We start from the raw sequence: 24187 nt of genomic DNA on the forward strand, positions 1-24187 counted from the left end.
TAATAATTTTTCTTCATCTTCCGGCGATGGAGCTCCATCCATTTTCATTGTATTGTAAAAGTGTTGTAAAGGTGCGACAAAATGAACAAAATCGACTTTTTTGCCGTTATGCTTTCTACGCAATGTCATACGTTTGCTCAACATGCAAACAAACATTTTTTGTTCGAAAACATTTGAACATTTTTTTCATTTGCACCAAAAATCGTAAATTGGCTCCATTGAACTCTAAAAGATCAAGGATCAAGTCAATATCATGTGCGATAACGAAGCAATCATCACCATAATATATATCATTGACGATATGGCTACGAATATGAAAAATAATATGATTGCCCTACGTGGAGGTACATGTAACAGATACATCTCGTCTGAAAAGAAGGGAGTTGAAATAACTCAGTCCCATCTGTATGAAGCAGGGCTATGCATAGTCATGGTCAACTGAGGATAGTCAGCTGACTATCTATTTTCGGAATTTTCCCATTTTGTGGAGGCGATCTGGTGTAGTACTAACATCCATACTTCTCATGCTTAAGGTCACGAGTTCAATTCTCACTACCGACATTCTTCCAAAAATGGAAGTAAAAAGTAATGAACCAATCGAAAAGTGTTGAAAGTCACTATAATAAAGGAAAAAACATTCCCATTTCCTTCAGCGTTTTCCAAAAGTTTTCTTAGAGTGTCGAACCACAATTTCTTGCCCCCTAAAACCTCCACATGCCGATTTTTTCCATTTGTTTTCGAGTTATACAAAAAATTGTGTTTCATTTGTATAACTTTATAGCCAGGTGATGTATATTAAGTATCCTATGGCCATGAGTGTTTTCTTTAAAAGTTTGTGTAGCTGCTGTAGTGAACTGATCTCATTGGGTGCTAAGTTCTGCTTATGTATAGGAAAAGGAAAGGAGAATGGGCAAGTGCACTCGAGGAAGTGAAGCGGGCTTCTAAGGAAGACATAGGGGAAATGGGGGGAATTTGGACTACCTAAGCAAATCGCCTAATATTAGGCTGTCAAAAAAGTCCTGCGGTATTTTTTTGGAATTTTCATTTGTTCATAAAATTAGTTACAAACATCTGTTTTAAGTCAAATATGCGCCGTTTTGTTCGATGACTTGTTCCCAACGAGATGCCAACTTCATAATACCCCTGTTATAGAAGCTCGCTTCCTTATTGGCAAAAAACTCGGATAGCAAATTTTCACAGGCCTCTTTTGTGGCTAACTTCTGACTACCTAGCTCGCTCGCCATGGACAAAAACAGGTGGTAGTCACTTGGTGCGTGGTACTTAGTGGTCCGGACTATACGGCGGATGCAAAAGAACCTTCCATCCGAGCTCCCGGAGCTTCTGGCGCGTCACCAAAGAAGTGTGTGGCCTGGCGTTGTCCTGATGGAAGACAATGCGGCCTCTGTTTATCAAAGATGGCCTCTTCTTCATGAATGCTACCTTCAAGCGGTCCAGTTGTTGGCAGTACAGGTCCGAATTGAGCATTTGGCCATAGGGAAGCAGCTCATAATAGGTTATTCCTTGACAATCCCACCAAACACACACCAGAACCTTCCTGGCCGTTAATGAGGGCTTGGCCACCGTCTGAGCCGCTTCAGCGGGCTTCGACCACGACCGTTTGCGCTTCACGTTGTCGTAAGTGACCCACTTTTCATCGCCAGTCACCATCCGCTTCAGAAACGGGTCGATTTTGTTGCGATTCAGCAGCGATTCACATGCGTCGATACGGTCAAAGATATTTTTTTGCGTCAACGGTGCCACACCCATACATCGAGCTTCTTTGTGAATCCAAGCTTCTTCAAATGGTTAATAACGGTTTGATGACTTATCCCCAGCTCTTGGCCGATGCTACGGCTGCTACTATGCCGGTCTTTCTCGGCTAATTCAGCGATTTTGTCGCAATTTTCGACGACAGGCCTTCCGGAGCGTGGCGCATCTTCGACGACCTCTACACCAGAACGAAAACGTTGAAACCATCGTTGTGCGGTGGAAATGGAAACTGTATCGGGTCCATAAACTGCACAAATTTTATTGGCAGCTTGAGATGCATTTTTGCCTTTGTCATAGTAGTACTGTAAAATATGTCGGATTTTCTCTTTATTTTGCTCCATATTTGCGACACTGTAACTCACGAACGACTTAACCAAACAAAACACTGTCAAGGACTATATTAGCGCAAAAATACCTATAGTATGACTCGATACAATGAATACAACTAGAACTACGCGTTTACAACGACACCTCGCGGAAATACCGCAGGACTTTTTTGACAGCCTAATATTTCCAAACCAATACGGTCTAAATAAAAAATGTCACATTGTATACTGAGCTACACTTGTTTTCTCTCAATCAAAAATGTTTAATCAATATATCAAGCTACAAAGATGAGATTATTTTTGGACATTAAAATTTGATGCGGGCTGATTTCGACCGTCTGTGGGGTGATTTGGTCTAGTGTGTGTTTCATCGAAAAAAACATACTTATGTTTATGTAAAGTATTTTGGAATAATGTTACAAACAGTAACAGTATTCTGGGATCGATACCAGGTGTCTTGGCCAGATTCCAGACCAGAAAAATTGGATTGAGACCATTGATTGAGATCACTATTGTTCGAGCATTTTCGAACACTTTCGATGCTTGGTCAAAGCAAATCTGGAATCAATTAGACCAAAGAAAAGCCTCAAACCTGTAGGACCAATTCACCCCACAGAAACGTTGCCATGTCACCCCACACAACATGCAAAAATTAAAATGCAAATAATTTCATTTATTGTTATTAAACTTACAGTTTCGCTGCATCAAATTGTTCCTCTTCTGTAGGCGAACAGAACTTTACTGCACAATACACGAAAAGTTTTTCTAATCAGCGGGAAAAACCTTAAAACCACGATCGGAAAACTCACATTTTTTGGCAATCAATGTGCTTGCTGAGTTCTTGCTACCGTTTCCCTCCACTTGTCGAATTTTACCAAACTTTTTTTACGTTATTTACATACGGTTCAACAATAGAATAAGACGACATTATAAAAAATTAAAGTTGAGCCGTACTTTTTGAGATAAAGGGGTGATCCAAATCACCCCGTATGTCCAACTCACCCCGTGTTACCCTATATGGAGAATATAATATAAAGATCGCGACTACCCTAGCTATCATAATCTGAATTGCGTGAGTATACTAGGATTGGGCGATCTTTATAAAAAGATCGATCTTGTCGAATCGATTTTCCAAACGGCCAAGGGATCGATTCACTGATTAAATCGATACCAAAAAATCGATCTTTGAAAAATCGGAAACTTTTTTTTTCCAATTTATCTGCAACTTCTATACTGCCGTTCTACGCATAGTTGTCCCATGCTACTTTTTGACAATTTTCACTTTTCTTCATAAAACGATGTTTTTCTGCCTAATCTTCCTGAAAAACTCAAAAAAAAGTCATAGTTTGTTCCCAGCTTGTAAAAACAACATCAAGCTCAATTTTCCCATGTTGATATTCTATTCATAACTGTCCCACCATGTATTTTTGTAGATCCATATCAAATAAATCGGTTTAAGTACAATAATTTTATGTCACGGTTTCAGCTAGACTAAAATTTATTTCTGATTTGGAAGTACGAACTAATTCTCAAAGTTCAATGGATCACGTGTACACCTTGTTAGAGAATGCCCAATAACAATGAGATTTATATTTTGCAAAGGTGTTGCAGATCACTCCCTGCTTCATAAAACGATGTTTTTATGTATAATCTTCCGGAAAAACACAAAAAACTTATTGTTTGTTCCTAGTATTTCAAAAAACAACATGAAGTTCAATTGTCCCACGTTGATATTCTAAGCATAACTGTCCCACCATGAGTTTTTAAGCCCGTAACCAAGATAGATTGATTCAAATGAGGGGACCTATTCACATTTCATTAAACAATAGTTTTCTGCTTATAAAAAACCCAGTATATTACTAAACCGATGTGCTTAAAGCTTTTGGTAGACAAATATGCTAAACAACTTTGAATGCGTTTTTTCTCAGTTGCTGATTTTGGAACATGGGACAACTATGCGTAGAACGGCAGTATAGGAATGTCGTCTTTTTTTTAAACAGGGAATACGAATTTCATATTTATAATGAAAGAATTTGAAAGCAAAACACCCGTTTTTTCATGGTCACCCTAATGCAACCTAGAGAAAAGTGCTAAATCTATTATATTTAAAGATAGAAAGAAGCGTTGTTCTACAAAGTTGATAAGAATAACTGAGGCTACAACATTGTCGAACTATGTTTATCTCTATCTATAAAGATAAGAAAGATATATTATTTATTTCATCGACAATTTTGGTCACTCTAATTTTGATAACATAAAAATTAGCGCTCCATAATATGTAACAACTTTTCCGAAAACAGTTTTTTGTCTAGAGAATACATATCTCCCACAAAGTTGTTTTAGCGCATTGCATTGGGGTAACCATGAAAAAACGGAGTTTTACTCTAATTTTTATACTTAAAATTCTACACCAGAATTGTCTTCGTAAGACTTTTAAAGCTCTCAATACCAATATTTTGCAATGCACAACTTGTCAATATCTTAATCCTTCTCAAAGTTCATGGGTTTTCACACAAAAACTCATGATTTCTATTTCAAACTAGCTGACCCGGCAAACTTCGTCCCGCCCAATTATGTTATCAATATCATCAAACATTCACATTTTCTTACTATGAGCAAGTTCATGAGTCCAATCGCAGAACTATTCATTGATTGATCTTTTAATCGACCCCATTGAATTTGCCTTTTACTTTAAAATTCCTAGTGTTTCTAACAAAACTCATCATTATAATATCAGATTATTTTCGTTCAAGAGTTTCCAACCACTTGCAAATAACATAAGAGGAGTGTTGAACCACCTTAGAAATGTTTCTTGCTCCTTGAAATCTCCACGTTCAAAATCCGTGAAATCTCCAAATTTGGTTCAGTTTGCTGGATTAGTTCTTGAATTATGCAGAAATTCGTATGGCAGTCTGATGGTATATTGGCACAACAATGTCGCAATAACGATTTTGAGTAATATGCGTTTGAAATCTCTTAATGAATCGTTACATTTTTCGTAATTGAATATAGAAATCAAAGACATAGTCCTAATTCAAAAAGAGCCTGACTTACGGTCTGCCTGCCAAGACTTAATTGGTTCGTTTTTCTTATCCAGTGCCTGGTGGTGACCAAACTCAACGAATGCATTTTTATGCGCGATGATACATATGTTAAATTGGACTCCAAACAGCTTCCGGAACAGAAGTTTTATGTAGACAAGGGTCGAGGAGATGTTCCCATAAATTTGTTTTCGCGGACAAGTTTGCTGATCTGGCAGGGAATCTGCAGCTGTGACCGGAAGACTCTGATCTTCATCATAACGAACAATATGAACGGATAGCTATACAAACAGACTGAACTCGCAACATACTTATTAGCCACAATGAAATGCGAAACGGAAAGCTTTCATCTGAGCTCTAACTCCAACGAATGACATGAAATATAGGGGTAGCGGGGGCAAATTGGTCATGGGGGGCAATGTGGTCACCTACTTGTTTGGTAGTATAACTATTGACTATCGATGTCATATTGATAGTCACCTTATGTTTGAAGAATTTAATGACTTTTGAGTCACCCTGTACTTCAGTAGAGCTGTCTGATTTCAAAATATAAATAAAATCAGAAATTGCTCTCTCGATAGCCATTCGGCCGTAGTTCTGTGCGCAAACTGATATATTGGACAAATCATCAGTTTGGACGACTGTTAACATATTCTGGGAGAGGTGAACAGATATTTTGTTCAATCTCAGCGATTAATTAGCATAGAAATTGCTTTGATGTTTGGGTGCAAAGTGGTCATAGGTGAATAACAACTTACATTGTTCTGTTTACTAAAGTTGATATACCGCATCACATTCTGCTTTTTGAAGAAGATCCAAAATTGGACCAACACATTTGGACGAAAAAAACGCATAAATCTATCTCATTTAGCTTTATATGTGCGAGTGACCACTTTGCCCCCACTAGGTGACCACTTTACCTCCAAGCAAAAAAAAAGTTCCATTTCCACCTTTTTTTTTTTCTAATGATGAAAAGTGTTCTATCTTAATTTTTTCATTCATTTCGTGTGTCCACATGATCCGGCGCCTAGTGGTACCCACAAGTGTGGACGACTGTCGTCTGGCAGTCGCAACACGCCTCGTAGGCGCAGCGTTTCTTGGGTGATGTCGATGGCTGCTGTTTCCGTGTGGCGGTAGCTCTTCGGGTTGAACCCGGCTGGTGGCCCGCTCTTGCACCTCGCCCTCCAGCCGCTGGCCGCTCGCTCTTACGCCCGTTCCAGGACCAGCTCCAGCTCGGGGACCCTCCTCGGGTGATCGCATTCTTATTACTCTTCGTGATCGTAGCTCCATTTTATTGGGTGTATCTCCTTTGCCCGGGAGACAGCGGGTTGGCAAGGCCTCCATGACCCGGGAGGCCTTCCCCGGGAGAGATATAGCGCTCTGACTCGCTCGCACCCCCTCACTTAGCCACTTTCGACACCCGTTCTCGGAGCCAAGACCAGGTGTGTGTTTCCAGTTCACGCCCGATCTAAAAATGTCGTCATATGATCTTCGTGGAGGCGTGAGATAGGAACATTTGAGACCAACGGGCAGGGTCCTACCCTAGTGTTGATCCCCATTTGAGAACCCACATTTTTATAGTTTTTTTTTCAACTATAAAAATTTCCTAACATTTCTAATACTAACATTTCCTAACATTCCTAATTTTTTTTTATTTTTTTTTATTTTTTTTTTTTTATCTGTATTATAGTGATATTCAACTCATTTGGCTGGTTCGTCACTATTACTTCCATTTTTTGGAAGAATGTCGGGAGTGAGAATTGAACTCGTGACCTTCAGCGTGAGAGGCATGGATGTTAGGGGCTGTCCACATACCACGTGGACAATTTTAGGGGGGGTAGGGGGTATGAAAATGTCCACGCTTGTCCACGGAGAGGGGGCAGGGGGTATAGGCTATGTCCACGTGGACACGAAAAATGAATATTTTTTCTAATATAATCACAACTTTCCGCCTAACTTAAGTATTCCGTATTTATGAAGAAACGAATTGAGCTGCCTGAGAGTGCTTCATATATCATTGAACTTCTGTAATATCATTGTAATATCATCCTTCACTGAAATCCATATTCTAAGATAACTCGCGTAAACTGTGAGCGACCGAGATATTTTGTATGATCCTATAACTATTATAGTTGCGGGCTATACATAGACGTTCCTAGCTCAAACCTACAAAAAATAAACGATTCCATAATGGTTAAGTTTCCATGATATTACACATATGGTTTTTTTTTATCAAATACAATTTTCTATAGAGCATGTATAGAGCTCTCGAGAACAATTAGTCTTAGGATAATAATGTCTGTATAGTTTGTCATGCAGAATTTCGTGTAAAATAATTTTTTCTCGAAAAGTTAGAATTTTTTCAAAGTACAGCGCGGACTCGATTATATAAGTTACCACCCAGGCACGGTACACCAGCAGCAGGGAGCATTGCGACCCAGTGCACCGAGTCACAGGCACATTTTTCGCAACACTCGGCATAAAAGCAAACATTATAAAAACCATAGTGTAAGCATATTTAGGCAATCGTGTAAATCAATGAAATAATAAAGTCAGTTTACATTGTGACTCCGTTCAGGGTAGTTCAGCTTTTTTAAAAAGTCAACCGAACTTCCCCAAACGTAACTGGCGCCCGAAGTCGGGACCCTCCACCTGGTAACAGTATTGTACTCCTAGTAGTGAAGCCGCTCCGAGTTAACTTTCTAAAGTTACTCCTACTCCGGACCCAAGCTCCGTCCGTCGTCAACCGAGGGATTTGCGTGTAGGAGCACAGCGAACGAGCGCACCAGGAAAAAGAAGGACCCGAGCCAACCGGCATTAATAGGACTTCCAAGGACTAAGGCGTTGTCCCGCGGTACTCGAATGTACCTCCTAATAATCTTGTGAGTATAAACTCGAAAGAAATAGACTAAGCTAAAACCGTACCGCAAAGCGGATAGTACGGAACCCAATAAACTTATACTAATTCAGAGCGCCGAGGCCGGACCCACCGTAACCGGAGCGCTGTTATATCACAAAATAACGCGGAAACTAACATAATTCCTCCAAACAATAATTAATCTAAAGTGAAGTGTTGTGTGAAAGGTGAAAGTGTTTAGAATTAGCAAAAATTGATTCAATAATCGAGGCATTAGAAACACTTACGATCGATCCCGACATGGCCTTGAACCCGTCGAACCCGATCGTTTCTGTGCCACCTGTTTTGGAAAACGCCACACCACGTTTTACGATCGACACCAGAATGTCGTTCCACGAGCGTGGCAAAATTCCAGCTATCGTGGCAGACTTGCCCATTTACACAGGGAATCCGCGCAACCTCGCGCAATGGATTCTCGATGTAGAAGATATATTGGAATTATTCGAAGATGGTAGAGATACATTTCACTATCATCTGATAATAAAAACTATCCGACGAAAAATTAAAGATGAAGCAAGTGATGTACTCATTACAAACAATACTCCCGTTGAGTGGGAGGCAATAAAAAACACTTTGCGTCTGTATTACGCGGACAAAAGGGATTTGATGACACTGGACAGCCAGCTGAAAAATATGACAAAGGCAAAGAACGAATCAATCGAAACCTACTATAGCCGGATCACCGAGATGATAACTCTCATAAGTTCCGCAATAAACTTAGACGAACAATGGCGGGGACACGAAACCGCCCTAATAAAATTATATAATATGCTTTCCTTAGATACCTTTGTGAGAGGTCTGGGAGAACCGCTCTCACTTTTTTGCAAAAACTACAAACCAAGTAATTTAGCACAGGCCTACCATTATTGTGTAGAATACCTGAACCTAAGTGCAAGAAACGCTCCATTTAATACACAGACACCACTGCCATTACCCGCTCCTCGTAGCAATCTACCAACGAGAAATATTACGCCACCAGTGCCCCCGCGTTATTCGCAACCCAAATTTTCAAATTTCCACCCAGGAAAATTGCCAATATTACCACCTCGAAATACACCATTCCAAAGTCAAAAGTTCCAAAATACCAATTTCCAATCACAACCTAACGTATTTGCACCCAAAAGGACATTTATGCAACCTCAACCACGACCGGAACCGATGGATACGAGCTCTATTCGTACTAATCAAATTAACTACGGTAATCGACCTTTTGCACAACGTAGGCAAGCAAGCGATTCAATGCGTGTTCACGAACCTAACGCTAAACGAATGGCAAACATCTTAGAAGAATGCCCCGATCCGGAAGAATATGAAAAATGGTACACCGAACAATTGGAATTGAGTAAGGATGATTTCAATAACGAAAATTATGTGGAATCGTTAGAAAATTTAAATCTAAACGCCGAAAATTCTAACGAAGCTAACACCAATCAAATGCCCGACCAAGCTGAAGAAACTAATTTTTTAGAGGACACCGATTGGGTCACGAAATGGTTTTAGGAGAACCTGACGTTAAAACCCTCCCTTACGTTGAAATACCTACATCGAAAGGAGTCATTAAAATGCTCATCGATTGCGGTGCCAACGTAAATGTTATCTCAAAGAAATGGGCTAATTCATCCGGAATGCCAATAAATACCATGCGTGAACAAAACATTAAAGGTGTTATTGGTACTCAGAAAATAAAAGAATGCGTCAAATTAAAAATTTTCCACCCACTTTTGCATCGAAGTTTCAACTTTTTGGTATTCGATTTTCATCCTTTTTTTGACGGAATAATCGGAACCGAAATTCTTTTCGGCAATAGATTTAACCTTATTAGTGCGAAAAAAAACCCTTAAAGTTAAATGCGATTCAGGAGATCTGAGAACCATCCCTCTAAAATTTTACAGCCCTACACCTACACGAAGACAAGCGATAAATAAAACAGAAACAACAAACATTTTAGGAAAAATTAGAATTTCCCATCTAAACGAAAATGAGCGAAATTCCTTGATACCCATCATAAATAACATCAAAGAAGTGTTTCATAATCCCGATAACAAATTAACTTGTACCACCAACGTTGAATGCGAAATTCGAACTGTTGACGACATACCCATTTATCAGAAAGCATACAAATCAGAGGTCGAAAAACAAATAAGCAAACTTCTCAACGATGGTATAATAAGACCATCTAGATCCGCGTAGAATTCACCTGTTTGGATTGTCCCTAAAAAACTGGACGCCTCAGGGGAAAGAAAATTCCGGCTTGTCATAGATTATCGAAAATTGAACGATAAGACTATCTCGGACAAATACCCTATGCCAGAAATATCGAACACTATAGACCAATTAGGAGGAAATAAATATTTTACTACTCTCGATCTTGCATCCGGTTTCCATCAGATCAAGATGAAAGGAGAAGATATTGAAAAGACGGCATTTTCCGTCAATTATGGCAAATACGAATTTGTTCGTATGCCATTTGGCCTAAAAAATGCACCGGCCATCTTCCAGAGATCTATAGACGACGTATTACGACACCACATCGGGAAACGGTGCTTTGTTTATATAGACGATGTAATAGTCATGGGAAAGACACTCAAAGAACACCTCGAAAATCTAGAAATCATTTTGAAAACGTTACACGACGCCCATCTTAAAGTTCAGTTAGACAAGTCAGAATTCCTACACGAATCAGTTGAATTTTTAGGTTATATAATAACCAACGGAGGAATAAAACCCAACGAGAAGAAAATTGAAGCAATAAAAAAATATCCGGAACCCAGAAACCTGAAACAACTTAGAGGATTTCTGGGCATGATGGGATATTATCGGAGATTTATTAAGGATTTCGCTAAAATAGCCAAACCCTTAACTAAACTCTTGAGAGGAGAAGGAGATCAAAGAAGTGCTAAAAGTATAAATTTCAACACTGATGAAAGAAGATGTTTCGAAAGTATGAAACGGATACTGACCGGAAATGACATCCTAACTTATCCAGATTTCTCCGAACCTTTTTGCTTAACGACCGACGCGTCTAATTTCGCGATTGGTGCTGTTTTAAGTCAAGGAAACCCTGGAAAGGATAGACCGATACATTTTGCCTCTAGAACTTTAAACAAAACTGAAGAATCGTACAGTGACATAGAAAAGGAACTGCTTGCGATTGTTTGGGCTTTGAAGGTATTTAGAGGATATCTCTACGGTCAGAAGGTTAAGATCTATACAGATCACCAACCTCTAACATACAATCTTTCTCCTAAAACTTCGAATAGAAAACTCATGAACTGGAAAAATTTCATTGAAGAACATCATTATGAAATCATGTACAAACCGGGAAAATCTAATGTAGTTGCAGACGCCTTGAGTCGCGTTCAGATAAATTCATTAACGCCCACTCAACACTCTGCAGAAGACGATGATTCCAACTACATCATTTCAACAGAAGCCCCTTTGAACAGCTTCCGTTCCCAATTAATAATTGAAATTCCAACAACTAACTCAGAAACAATAGTAACAAATCCATTTCCTAGCTATCGTAGAATTCTGATCAGAAGAACGAAATTGAACGAAGAAATTTTGACCACTATTCTAAAAGAATTTTGTGATCCAACTAAAACCAACGGATTGTATACTTCTGAAGAAATTCTGGGACAAATCCAGGAAGTGTTTAAAAAATATTTCAGCAGGCCCGGATTGCTCAAGATTCGTTTCACCCAAATTATATTACGAGATGTTACAGACGCAGATGAGCAAACAAGAATAATTCAAGAGACTCACAATAGAGCCCACCGCGGAATCCAAGAGAATAAATTTCAGATTTTACGTGAATTTTACTTCCCAAATATTATACAACATTTGAAGAAATTTATACGCGTTTGCGATGAATGTAACACTTCGAAATATGATCGACACCCGCTCATTATCCCTATACAAGAAACACCAATCCCTAATCATCCCTACCAAATCCTTCATATAGATATATTTCAAATAGAGTCCAACTACTTTTTATCTAGCATTGATAAATTTAGTAAGTATGGTCGCATGATTCCTATTAGATCCCGACATGCTGTTCATATTGAGAAAGCAATATGGGAAACAGTTACCTCCTTTATCGTACCAAGCTCCCTTGTAATGGATAACGAGCGCGCATTTCAATCACCCGATATCAAAGGGAAATTACTCGATTTGAATATCAAGGTTTATTTAACCCCAAATAGCAAATCAGAAGTAAATGGCCCTGTGGAGAGATTTCATTCCACCATCCTAGAACTATACAGAATTCAAAAGCAAATCACCCCTCACTTGCCATCCCATAACATTATCCACATAGCAGTGGAAAAATACAATAACACAATCCACTCATCCACACTCAAAACCCCTAAGGAAATTTTATTCGGAAATCAAAGGAACCCCGACAGACAAATTAATCCTGACGAACTAGAACAAATACGACAGAAGACTTACGACGAAATAATAGTTAGACTAAAAGAAGCCCAACACAAACAACTTGAAAGAGCAAATAAAAATAGTAAAACTGCACCTGCACTAGAAACTGGGCAAATGGTATATGTAAAAGACAAAATCATTAAACCGAAGCACAAGAAAATATTCAAGAAAACTTTTGTTCAAAATAGCAATGAAGTAACGTTCAGGAACGAAGAAAATGCAAAACTACACAAATCTAATGTAAAAAATATCAACTTATTTCCAGGATCCCAGCAGTCTTAGGAACACTGCAAATACAAAGCCTTAACCAAGAACATGTAGCAATCATACACCTATCCCAGAGCAAAATTGTAACAGGGCAGTCCAAAGTTATAAACAAAATAAACACAACAAATATAGCATTAGCCGTACACGACATCAAAACCAAGATTCTGACTAGAGAAAATGACGACCCCGAAATGACAGCTTTACTAAAATGGAAAATAGATTAACTAGAAACAAACCTCAACCAAATACAACCGGCACACCGACGACAAAAACGATGGGACGCACTCGGAAGAGCATGGAAGTGGATGTCAGGCTCACCAGACGCAGACGATTTACGACTTATCGACTCTGGAATTCACAAAATTACCGAAAATAGTAACCAACAAATTACTATCAATGACGATCTTTATGATGGGCTGAATAACATGACAGAAACCATTAATGATCTAATTAAGGAAGAAAATAAAACACACAGAGCAGTTAAGGCAGGAAATGATTTAATAAATATTATTCTCAATCTAGATATTATCAACCAGGAAGTATTAAAAATTCAAAATTCCATTACGCAATCAAAGTTGGGAATTGTTAATAATAGAATGCTTACATCAAAAGAGACAGATTTCATGATTCAAATTCTTAGCGATCAAGGTATACCAACCGAATTAATAGACGAGGCACTTGGGTTCGCAAGCGTCACCATAGGCACCAACGGACAAACTATACTCTACATCATCAACATTCCAAATCTTAGCAACTCAACATATCAGCACCTGAAAATTGCTTCTATAATAACAGATTCATTACGTATAAAACTGGAAGGAGATGAGTATCTCTACGGTAATGACAAACTTTTCCTGAAAACAGACCATTGTTCAAGATTAGGCAACTGGAGTCTTTGCAACCACAACAGTTTGAAAGATGTTTCCTTAGACGAATGCATATCCAATATAATAATTGGCCACGACAGCAAGTGCACGTATGAGAACGTCGCGCATTACCCAATAGTAACGGAACTGAGTCCCACAATACTACTATTAAATCAAGTGAACGATTCATTTCACAACACATGCAGAGTTTCCAATCGACGATTAATCGGATCATTCCTGATCACATACCAAAACTGCTCAGTTTCGATACGAAACATGACATTTACAAATCAAATCATAGAAACCGTTGAGCATCCAATCTTCTCGCTTTCAACAGGACTAAATGTTGTTAAGCGGAAAATAGAACAGCAAACCGACATTCATTCATTGAAAAGACTTCACCACAAAAACCTGGAACATCTGGAAAACCTGAAACTCACAACAGTTACACACCATTGGACAATAATCGGAGGATTTTCATTTACAACTTCTATGATCATAATCTTTATCATCTACATTCTTTTCAAGTTTAGAACCCAATCAGCCAAAGCAACAATCAACCCAGAAAAGTCAACCATAGATGATCATTTCGCTGACCCAGCACCAGTACATTTTTACCAACCACCATCGCTAAGAACCTGACCGTTGAACCAGGAGTTTCAACACTAGGGGAGGTGCAGTTACCACCCAGGCACGGTACACCAGCAGCAGGGAGCATTGCGACCCAGTGCACCGAGTCACAGGCACATTTTTCGCAACACTCGGCATAAAAGCAAACATTATAAAAACCATAGTGTAAGCATATTTAGGCAATCGTGTAAATCAATGAAATAATAACTCCGAACTCTTAGCTATACTTTTATTAGTATATATCAACATGTTTCCTTAAATCTAGGGTTAATAAAGTAGGAAACCGATTACTCGCGGTCGACTCGAGATTAGAAGGGTGACATAGTTTCTTTTGGAAAAGGAGGGGAAAAAGTAATTTTTATAATTTGTAATATTTTATTATTAATTTCATCGTAAAAATTTATATTGAACTAGATTGTTTCTATCGATTAAATTGAAGCTCTTCAACCACCCTACAATTTTTTCTTTGACACCCAACTTCTATCTTTCTTAATTAGACTTCAATATCGATATAAACTATTCTTGGTGAAAATTCAAGCAAAATCTTCAAAAATCACGATTTTTACCCCACTGTTTACCCCACATGTAATAGCCACTTAAATTGCATTTTAACGTTGAAAGGTTACATTTCTTCTTGAAATAAGTCATATTTGAAATATAAAAAAAAATATTTTTTTCCAAACTGTATATAATCAGGTCTATAATTGTATATAATCGAATCACATATAATCGAGTCCGTATATAATCGAGTCTGTATATAATCGAGTCCTACCTGTATTGGAATCCCGTCAATTTCTAGGAATTAATATTTCATTTGCTTGAAACGATCCATGCACCACTAGTTGTCAAACTTGAATCAATTGACCCAGTATTCTATTTTTTTTCAGAAAATTTCGCATAGATTGCAGTTGTAAAACATTTGAATTGATTGATTGAAGTGCCTTTTAGAAGTCGAAAAATACTTAAAATTTTTCGTTTCTTAAGGGTTTTATTATTTTTTGATGATAAACTCGATTGTTTCTATCAACAAAATTAAAGCTCTCCAATCCTTCTACAATTCCTTCCTCGACACCACAATGTTATTCCTATTGTTATCTTTCACTATTTAAAATGTTCTACAACAGAATATTATGGAAAATTTTCTCATCTTTCAAATGAATTCAATTAATTTTTTTTTATCTGTATTATAGTGACTTTCAACTCATTTGGCTGGTTCGTCACTTTTACTTCCATTTTTGGAAGAATGTCGGGAGTGAGAATTGATTGTTCTATGTAGCGTACTTTTGAATTGGGATCAATTTCATGCAAAAACTGGTCTCAAGAAATGTTCAACTTTCATAGTTGAGATTTGAGCTCGATTTCATAGTTGGGAATCAATGAATCGTGAGTTTTCTGATGTAATGCTTCCACGCGAGCACTTTGGAAGCCATCTAGACACTCAATGCAGAATGGTCTATAAGGATTTGAAAAATAATAAAATATCTTAATACGCTATTAATACCCTCTGAAAATTCTCCGAACTATGGCGGAAAAGATTTTGAATTGCGCTACCGAGTAAAGGTGAATCGGAAATCCAGAGATTAGCAGTGATCGATCATATTCCGGAGTGGGCAAAGATTTTTTTCATCTAAAATTTTGAGTAACACTGTAACTCTGCCATAAAACAATGCAAAACAATGCATCTCTGTAGTAAAATGTTCTACTGGAATTACATGTGAATCAAATGGAAGCAAATTAATCAAGTTGATTGAATTACTGGCGTGTATGTGATATCAACGTATTTTTTTTTGCAAGTGTTTAGAAAATCGTTTCCATTTATCCATTTATTTTTATTCGATTGGCGATTGGCAATTCAGATGCGAATTGTTCCTCATCTGGTCAACTGTAAATTGCGTGTTTCCGTGTTAGCAAAACCAGATAGCCTTTATATATTCGCTTATAATGGAAAAACAAAATATCATATACTCACAAGTATTTCCAAATTAACCTCATATGAAGCATGTGCTTTGTTATTCTACCCATTTCTCTACCATACAAAAACAATGGGCCACAACTGGTACAGGGTACAACTAGTGAAATTTGAAATAAAAACAACCTAAGGGGGGACCCCGGTCTGGAAAATCAAAAAAATCGAATTTTTGTTGGTTTTTGCATTTTTGGGAAGCTTATGCCCCTTTTAGATATTTGATTTCGTTGGAAAGTTACAGCCAAATGTATGACCTCACTTGTACGAATTTTTAAACGCGTTTTTCTCGATACCGTGTTTTTTCAACTGGTGGTATCAATATCTTAGCATCTATTCGACCGATTTAGTTGAAATTTTTTGTCAGCCTTTAAAAATGGATTATTAAAGCGTTACATAGCCGTTTTTTGATTTTTTGATCTCATTTTTTCGATTTTTTATGAGCTTCTAAACAGCGATTTTTTATAAAAAATAACTCATTTTTAACAAAAATGGCCGCCATTTCGGCAATTTTTCGAATTTTTAAAAACCCCTATGTAACGCTTTAGGTATTGTCCTAATGTTTCAAAATATTCATTGAAATTTGTTCTACGACACCCCGTTGCTTCGGAACCGATACCACCAGCAAGGTACCAATTTTCAGACAGCATCTACGCATCCAGCTGTCAACAGCGTAATAATCATTATTCGTGCACTTAAAAAATGAAAAATACATCTACACATATACCTTAAACAATAACTAAAATACCCGAGCTCTTCACTTTATTCGTAACATTCGAAAAAAATCCAAGAAAATTAATTATTTTCCGACCTTCCAGACAGGAAAAAAATGGAATTTAGGTGCAAATCAGTTCTTTCCTTAATTATTTTGATTATAAAAGGAAAAATGTCCACGTGGACAAAGGGGGGAGGGGTATGAAAATGTCCACGCTTGTCCACGGAGGGGGAGGGGGGAGTCTAAAACCGTGCTTTTTCTGTCCACGTGGTATGTGGACAGCCCCTTACCACTATGCCAGATCGCCTCCACATTTTTTATAGTTTAAGCCGTTTGCTATTTTGAAGAGCAATGAGTTGAACTATAATATTCTTTGAGAAACAGGAATTGAATCGGTATGTGGAAATGGAAATGGGCATATTCCTTAGGGTGACCACTATGCCCCCACTTCTCCTAACAAACATCAGTTTAATTACTGATAGAAATAAAACGCTCCTTCCTATTCCGTCGCTTATGGCGCTTTGAAATTATTAGCAAGACTATAAAAAAAACCCAACTTCATCTACCATAAACAATTATTTTAATTTTTCCTTTATTAACTCGTTATCGTGTGGTTTCCCAAAGCATAAAAATTGTTGCTCCAAGCTAATTTATGCGAGGAAATACTAAAAGACAGAACCCAAATCGTGGCATCGAAAGATGCCCCCTTCCTCGGTCGCATCAAAATCTAATTCGCAGTCACGGAAAAGCAACCATTTCCAGGATGTCACAGGAAAATTGACAGCGTTTACAGTAATGCAAACCGGGGGGAAAAAGTTACTGCATTGTGTCTTGTGACGCATTTGATATCGAATCCATCGTTTCGAACATCGCGTGCCTCGAAATCGTTCGGGTTTAAAGAGTTCTGTTTGCTTGCTGGAAGCCGGGGTAAAATCGGAAAACCAAATCCTTTTCTATGGCCAACTTTTCAGCCTGGAAGTTTGCTTATTAGTCTCTCATTGGCTATCGGATCTGAATGTCGTCTCCAACCCGAATCAGAATCGGTTTCATTCGCAGAGTGAGCAAAAGTTAAGTTGCTGTGTGTGTGAGCAAGGGTTCGCCCGACGAGATCAATGTCGACCCAGAAGGATTATGGACAGACTCAGCTGCAAGTGAACGGTTGCTCGATGAAAATTAAAATTCGACCGAACTCTTGTATCACAGTACATCGCGACCAGGACATTGGCAATCGGTTAGCAAAGAATGGCTCGAAATCAGTAATCCGACGTATATACGCATTGTCACATTGTAATTCCGAACAACGGTTGGCCGTTGGCGATTCGTCACCCATTCCGGGAAACAATGAGGGACGGCAAAGTGTCTCAACGGATGTGTCAGTGGATCGGTTTCGGGTTCGAACGGTCGCCGGTGTCCATCGTGCCTCCTGATGGACATGCACCAAAAAAGATTCGTTGACAAGAGATGTACTTAAAATTCCGTCCGTTACTTTTCCAAGGTATTTCTTGTTATTGTGAATTTTATGCGGAGAAGCCATATTAGTCGAGAAAATTGCATCTCTATTAGCGGTGCCACCAGTCATCAGAGCGATGCAGGAGTTCAGGGTGGTGAATAACAATGAAAATGGACAATTAATGTTGCGACAATTATGGTTCATGGCTCGGGGTTAGAACGAAATGAATGGTCCGCGCCTGTTTCCACGTAATAGTGGTTCAATGGCAACGGCGACGGAGTTGAAATTGCCAGAGTTCTCGATTAACTCGGAGGACTGTACGCAACGATTTAAATTGTCTCAATTCCATTAGTATAATGAGCACGTACCGAACTGAATTGTTTATGTAAATTATGAGTTGAGCATTTCTGCGCTGTATTTCATTCGCTTGTTGTGTGCTTTCCAGATGGAGGTGTACTCCAGGACGACCATCTCCAACCAAAACGAGCCGGTGTTGTTTACTTGATGTATTACAACAGTTCCGGCTGTTGGATAATACTTTTACTGCTTTAAATTATCAAGATAAAGCACGTAGAAACTTTCGAACATATGAGTTCATCATCTATGTAGCCGGTAAACTGGATATAAAAATAGAACTTTCTACCATGCAAACAATGTTTTATTTAGGTAGAAACTCTTGAGTTTTTTTTTATTTTTGAATAAAATCGTCCCTGTTGGTCAAGTCATTGAGAAATGTTGTATGTAAGAGTTGTGTTTCATAGCGTGACACATATTTATTCGAGCCCGTTGTTCTCAACAATGGTTGAGAATTGCGAATTTCTGACGTTTTTTATAAAAGACATGGCAATCGAACCGATTTCGTACTATTTCCAACAACTTATGGCACGGGAGTGTATTTTTTGATGGACGCTAGATGGAATTCTAGATTGAACACATACAAAAATTTCAAAACATCCTGATTACCATTCAGTTATGAAACAAACAATTAAAACCACATTTTGAGATCATTTTTTTCTCGCAAATGAACTGAAACTTGCAACTTTCTGCAAGAACTAGTGTCGTTACGTAACCTCTTCGAATATCGATATGAAGAACATGAAAGATTAGATGGATGGTTTGCTCATTTTCAGGGGCATAAATCCTGAATCATAAATATCGATAGTCTATATCAGTGGTATTCAAATGGTATATTCTCAGAGGAGCCACACACAGCTTCAAATCGTGGTATCGCAGATCGCAAAAAAAAAAATAAAGAAGGGTATTGTCCAATACGACGGTGTCGACTACGTAGGACTACAAAATTATAAACAACAAGAAACAAACATTATAGAAATTCAGGAATGAAACTCTTGAATACAAACATTTGGTAGTGAGTGAGGAGCGCGAACGTTTCGCTAAGCAATAAAACGCCGATTGGAGCAGATTTTCAAATTAATTCTAATGTACTGTTGATTGCTCGCTGTGAAGAGCGACGCTGAAACACTGGACTTCCTAAATATCCAATTAGTTTTCCAGTATCTTTCAGCAAAATTACATTTCCAACACATCAACTCAGAACAGCAACTGAAAATCCGAACCGAATCGGAAGCCAGGTGACGGCGTCGACAGCAACAGCTGCGGGCCAAATTTTCACCTTCAGTTTTCCAGCGAAGAATACAGCTCTCACCGCTGAAATTTTTCACATCCAGCTTGAAATGCGCTGCACTTTGACGCCTCTTTAACCCGGAAACATTGCTCGAATCCTACAGCTGACAGAGGTATTAACGTCTAAAACCTTGGACTCCAAATGTAACGCACTCGTTTTCGAAATATTAAACTTACACTCCAGTACAGATGCAGAAATGATGTGATCATCAATGTGTGCGATATCTATCGTCCATTCTTCCTTTTGTATCGAGCAAAACAGCTGTTTCTGACATCAGCATTGAGAACTCCTGTCTGCTAGCTGGAGCGAGACTAGTACTTGGATAATGAAGATCATGGTTTGAATTATCCTCTTTGGATGGCACTTACGTTTCCAGTGGAACTTTAGCCTTTTCAACGTAGATATTACTTGCGTTATTTTTTGTTAGTAGTACTTAGTTGAGATTTTTATGCCGGATAACACACCTAGAATGTATTTTGGAGTGGCAAGCTCTAGAATACGCGTGACCACAGTGCAAGTCGGAAGAAATATCCTTGACGAAAATCCCCCGGCATGATAATGTTAACCACTTCGGCCACGAGAGCACTTGAATTTTAGAATCTGTTACGGCCCGACCCAGACCGTACTTTCGGATTTAAATAAAAGAAAAGTAGCACACATTGGATTTTAACACTTTATCTTTCACACGAAAATAACTCACATCATATTACACAAAAGGGGGTCTCCGTAGCCACATTGGTTGCGCATTCGTTTAGTAAGCGATCGATCGTGAGTTCAAAACTCAGGGCCCTCTTTGACCATCTTTGTGTTGTTACAGAATAACTACGTCCACGCAACAATCATCAGCGATGGATATCGATCCACGGTCGAAATAAGATCGATTCATACATACAACTGCTCTGCTTTGCAAGAAACATCGGACTGCTGTTCTATAAATAACTCAACAATGATCAATCAACTGTCTCCGCTGTCCGGTCTAACTGGATAATGGAAGAACAGATAGAAAACTCTTACGCTTAAATGGCTACTGTGTGAATGTTTACCATATGCAAATGGTATAGAAGAGAAAACTCTAACGCCGAAAAATGGCAACTGTGTAATGTACTAATTATAGATATGATAAATATGTGACATGTACACGATTTAAATTCGGCTCTGTTACAGCTAAAATATTAATGAGCCTAAAATAAACAAAAGGGATAAAAAAAATATTACACAAAAACAAAGCACCTGGAAAAAGGATCAGAAAGTGCATTGAATATAAAATAATACTTATTGCCACTTACCTTTTTCATCAGGAATAATAACCTGCAACACTATAAATATTGTTATATTAAGCTAAATACATAACGGGACTTGTCGTTTACAACAAACACTTATCACAATATAAACAATAACATTGCAGAATCAAAACAATAACAATCGTATTGTCATAGGATAGGAACGCATGGAAACGAAACTGTTATAAAACAAAGCCCCATTGTTTATAGCGAATATTCTAGAATACCCGATCAAAATATGTAACAATAGAATTTACTGTAGCATATACCGTATAATTGAGGCACGAAATATTCAATAGATCGCTCAGTAACAACTAAACCATTGCACAGTGGTCCAAAAGTGCAAAAACGTGATCGTGAGGGATTTCTCCAAAACGGTTAATTTTGCGTATATGATGTCTTCGGAGAAGTTTTAAAGTACAACGAGGGGCACCTTTTGAGGGCTGCCATTTTGAAATGAATCCCCCTAACCCATTCCCATCCCAAAACCCATTTTTTTCAGCTTAAGAGATAGGAAGTTGGTGTCTTCGTAAAAATTATAGCTCTTATCAAAACAAACAATTTTGCTGAAAACATCAACTTTCTATCTATTCAGGTAAAAAAGTTATGGGACATTTTTGGTGAAAAGCACCAAAAAATCATATTTTCGTCCTAACTTTTCCTCTTTATTATTTACAATTTTACAATGTTTAGTGAACTTTTTTGCCTAGTCAAAACACACATTTTTGACGCACGTTGTTTTTTTCTATCTCTTATATATTTGGAGATATTGGAGTTTTTATGTTAAAATTGACCTATTTTTGAACCAGGATATTTCATAAAGGGGCAGATTGGGGCAGACCAAACCGATAACAAATTAAAGTACAAGCAAAATGCTGCAAAACCACACTTCAAGTGTCTGTATCCACCTGTATCCTCAAAAGTTACACTTAATTTAAAGGAAGGCCTCCATCTACGTTATCCTATTAAAAAAATATGTTATTACTATTACAGTGCACTGTAATAGTAATAACATAACATAACATAACATAACATAACATAACATAACATAACATAACATAACATAACATAACATAACATAACATAACATAACATAACATAACATAACATAACATAACATAACATAACATAACATAACATAACATAACATAACATAACATAACATAACATAACATAACATAACATAACATAACATAACATAACATAACATAACATAACATAACATAACATAACATAACATAACATAACATAACATAACATAACATAACATAACATAACATAACATAATAATAACGTTATAATAGAATATTCTTAACAAATATCTACAAGAAAACTGAATTATCAACAAGTGTTTATGCTTTGGAAAAATGGCAATGGTGATAAAAATGTTAACATGATTGACCTGATAGAAGAAGTGTCCAAACATTTTGGAATAGATACGACATTGACACCTGATATTGTACCGGAAATTGAAAAATATTTATCCAATACTTGCAAATATTTTAGCCGACTTTGGAAGAAACATAACCGAACATTAGAAAAAGTTCTCGAAAAAAATGCAGTTTATTTCAATAAACCTTTTTGTTTGCCATAACATATTTTGAAATGTGTTCCATCAACTTCTAGTGCTACAAAGCGAAGATTGAAATCATTCATAGAAACATCTGACTGTCTCAAAAGGCGAAGAACAGCCAAGCTTCGGTCAGTTCACAACGCGAATCAGTTAGCCTATGCGGCTCAAATGTTCTTGCGTTCATCTGGACAAAAGTACGCGGCATCTTTAGTCAAAGAAGCCACACAAACTTCACCATTTCGTGCGACAAAAATGTGGAACTCGTGGCAAACATCAAAACTTCCCCAAATAAACCCATATTCGCATTCAGAAGCATTAACGTTAATCATCGACGAGAATTTAACAAAGTCACAATACGTTAACATTCGAAAAAGTGCCAATTTGTGGAATGCTGAAATATACCCTTCATATCATAAGATTTTAGCAGCGAAAGAACAATGCTATCCAGATAAGCAGTTTGTTCATGTGACCGAAACTTCTATCGAAATCAAACTACAACAACTTTTGGATCATACTGCTTTGCGCATATTTCAAGCTTCTATTGAAATAGTTGAAAACTTTTCGGATGAAGAGCTTAGAAAAATAACAATGGTTTTTAAATGGGGATTCGATGGGAGCAGTGATCACAGCCAATATAAACACCTTTTTTGAATAGACGAAGATGCATCAGATTCCCATATGTTTCTAACCTCCATTGTGCCAATAAAAGCGGAAACATACGGAAAAATCATTTTTCAAAATCCCACGCCGTCGTCAACTAGGTTTAGTCGACCATTGAGAATTCAATTGGTAAAGGAAACAACAGAAGTGTCAGTAGCAGAAAAGCAAATTGTGGACAATCAAATTTCAAACCTTGTCCCTTTTCAAACTATTCTCGAAGGAAAAACTTTAATAGTTACTTACGACTTGATATTAACGATGATCGATGGGAAGGTTTGTAATGCTATCACATCAACAGCTTCGTCTCAAAGATGTTATGTATGTGGCGCTACGCCAAAGCAAATGAATAATATTGAGAATGTTGAAAAACGCGTTGCTGATGGAAATACTTTTCAATTCGGGCTATCAACTCTTCACTTGTGGATTCGTTTCATGGAATATTTTCTTCATGTATCTTATAGAATTAATATTAAAAATGGCAGGTTAGAGGAACTGATTTAGAAGAAATGAAAGAACGGAAGAAGATGATTCAGAATCGATTCAGGAAGGAACTTGGTTTGATCATTAACCAGCCGAGGTAATTTTACATTAACTTGTTCAATATTTGTAAATATGTTAACTCGTTGAAATATCATTTAGGTCTAGACTTG

General features: G+C 37.7%; 2 protein-coding genes across 2 annotated transcripts in view; one reads left to right on the forward strand and one right to left on the reverse strand.

Moving 5' to 3' along the window:
• Positions 1-8431, reverse strand: part of LOC129774047 (uncharacterized protein K02A2.6-like) — a 32147-nt gene extending 23716 nt beyond the window's left edge. Inside the window, exon 1 of the mRNA XM_055777744.1 lies at positions 8282-8431. Within this exon, the coding sequence (XP_055633719.1) occupies positions 8282-8431 (150 nt within the window). The remainder of the gene's footprint in view (positions 1-8281) is intronic.
• LOC129775690 (uncharacterized) overlaps positions 1-24187 on the forward strand; it is a 177348-nt gene that overhangs the window by 83815 nt on the left and 69346 nt on the right.

This window comes from Toxorhynchites rutilus, chromosome 3, assembly GCF_029784135.1.
Source record: "Toxorhynchites rutilus septentrionalis strain SRP chromosome 3, ASM2978413v1, whole genome shotgun sequence".
In the NCBI taxonomy this organism is placed as follows: Eukaryota; Metazoa; Arthropoda; class Insecta; order Diptera; family Culicidae; genus Toxorhynchites; species Toxorhynchites rutilus.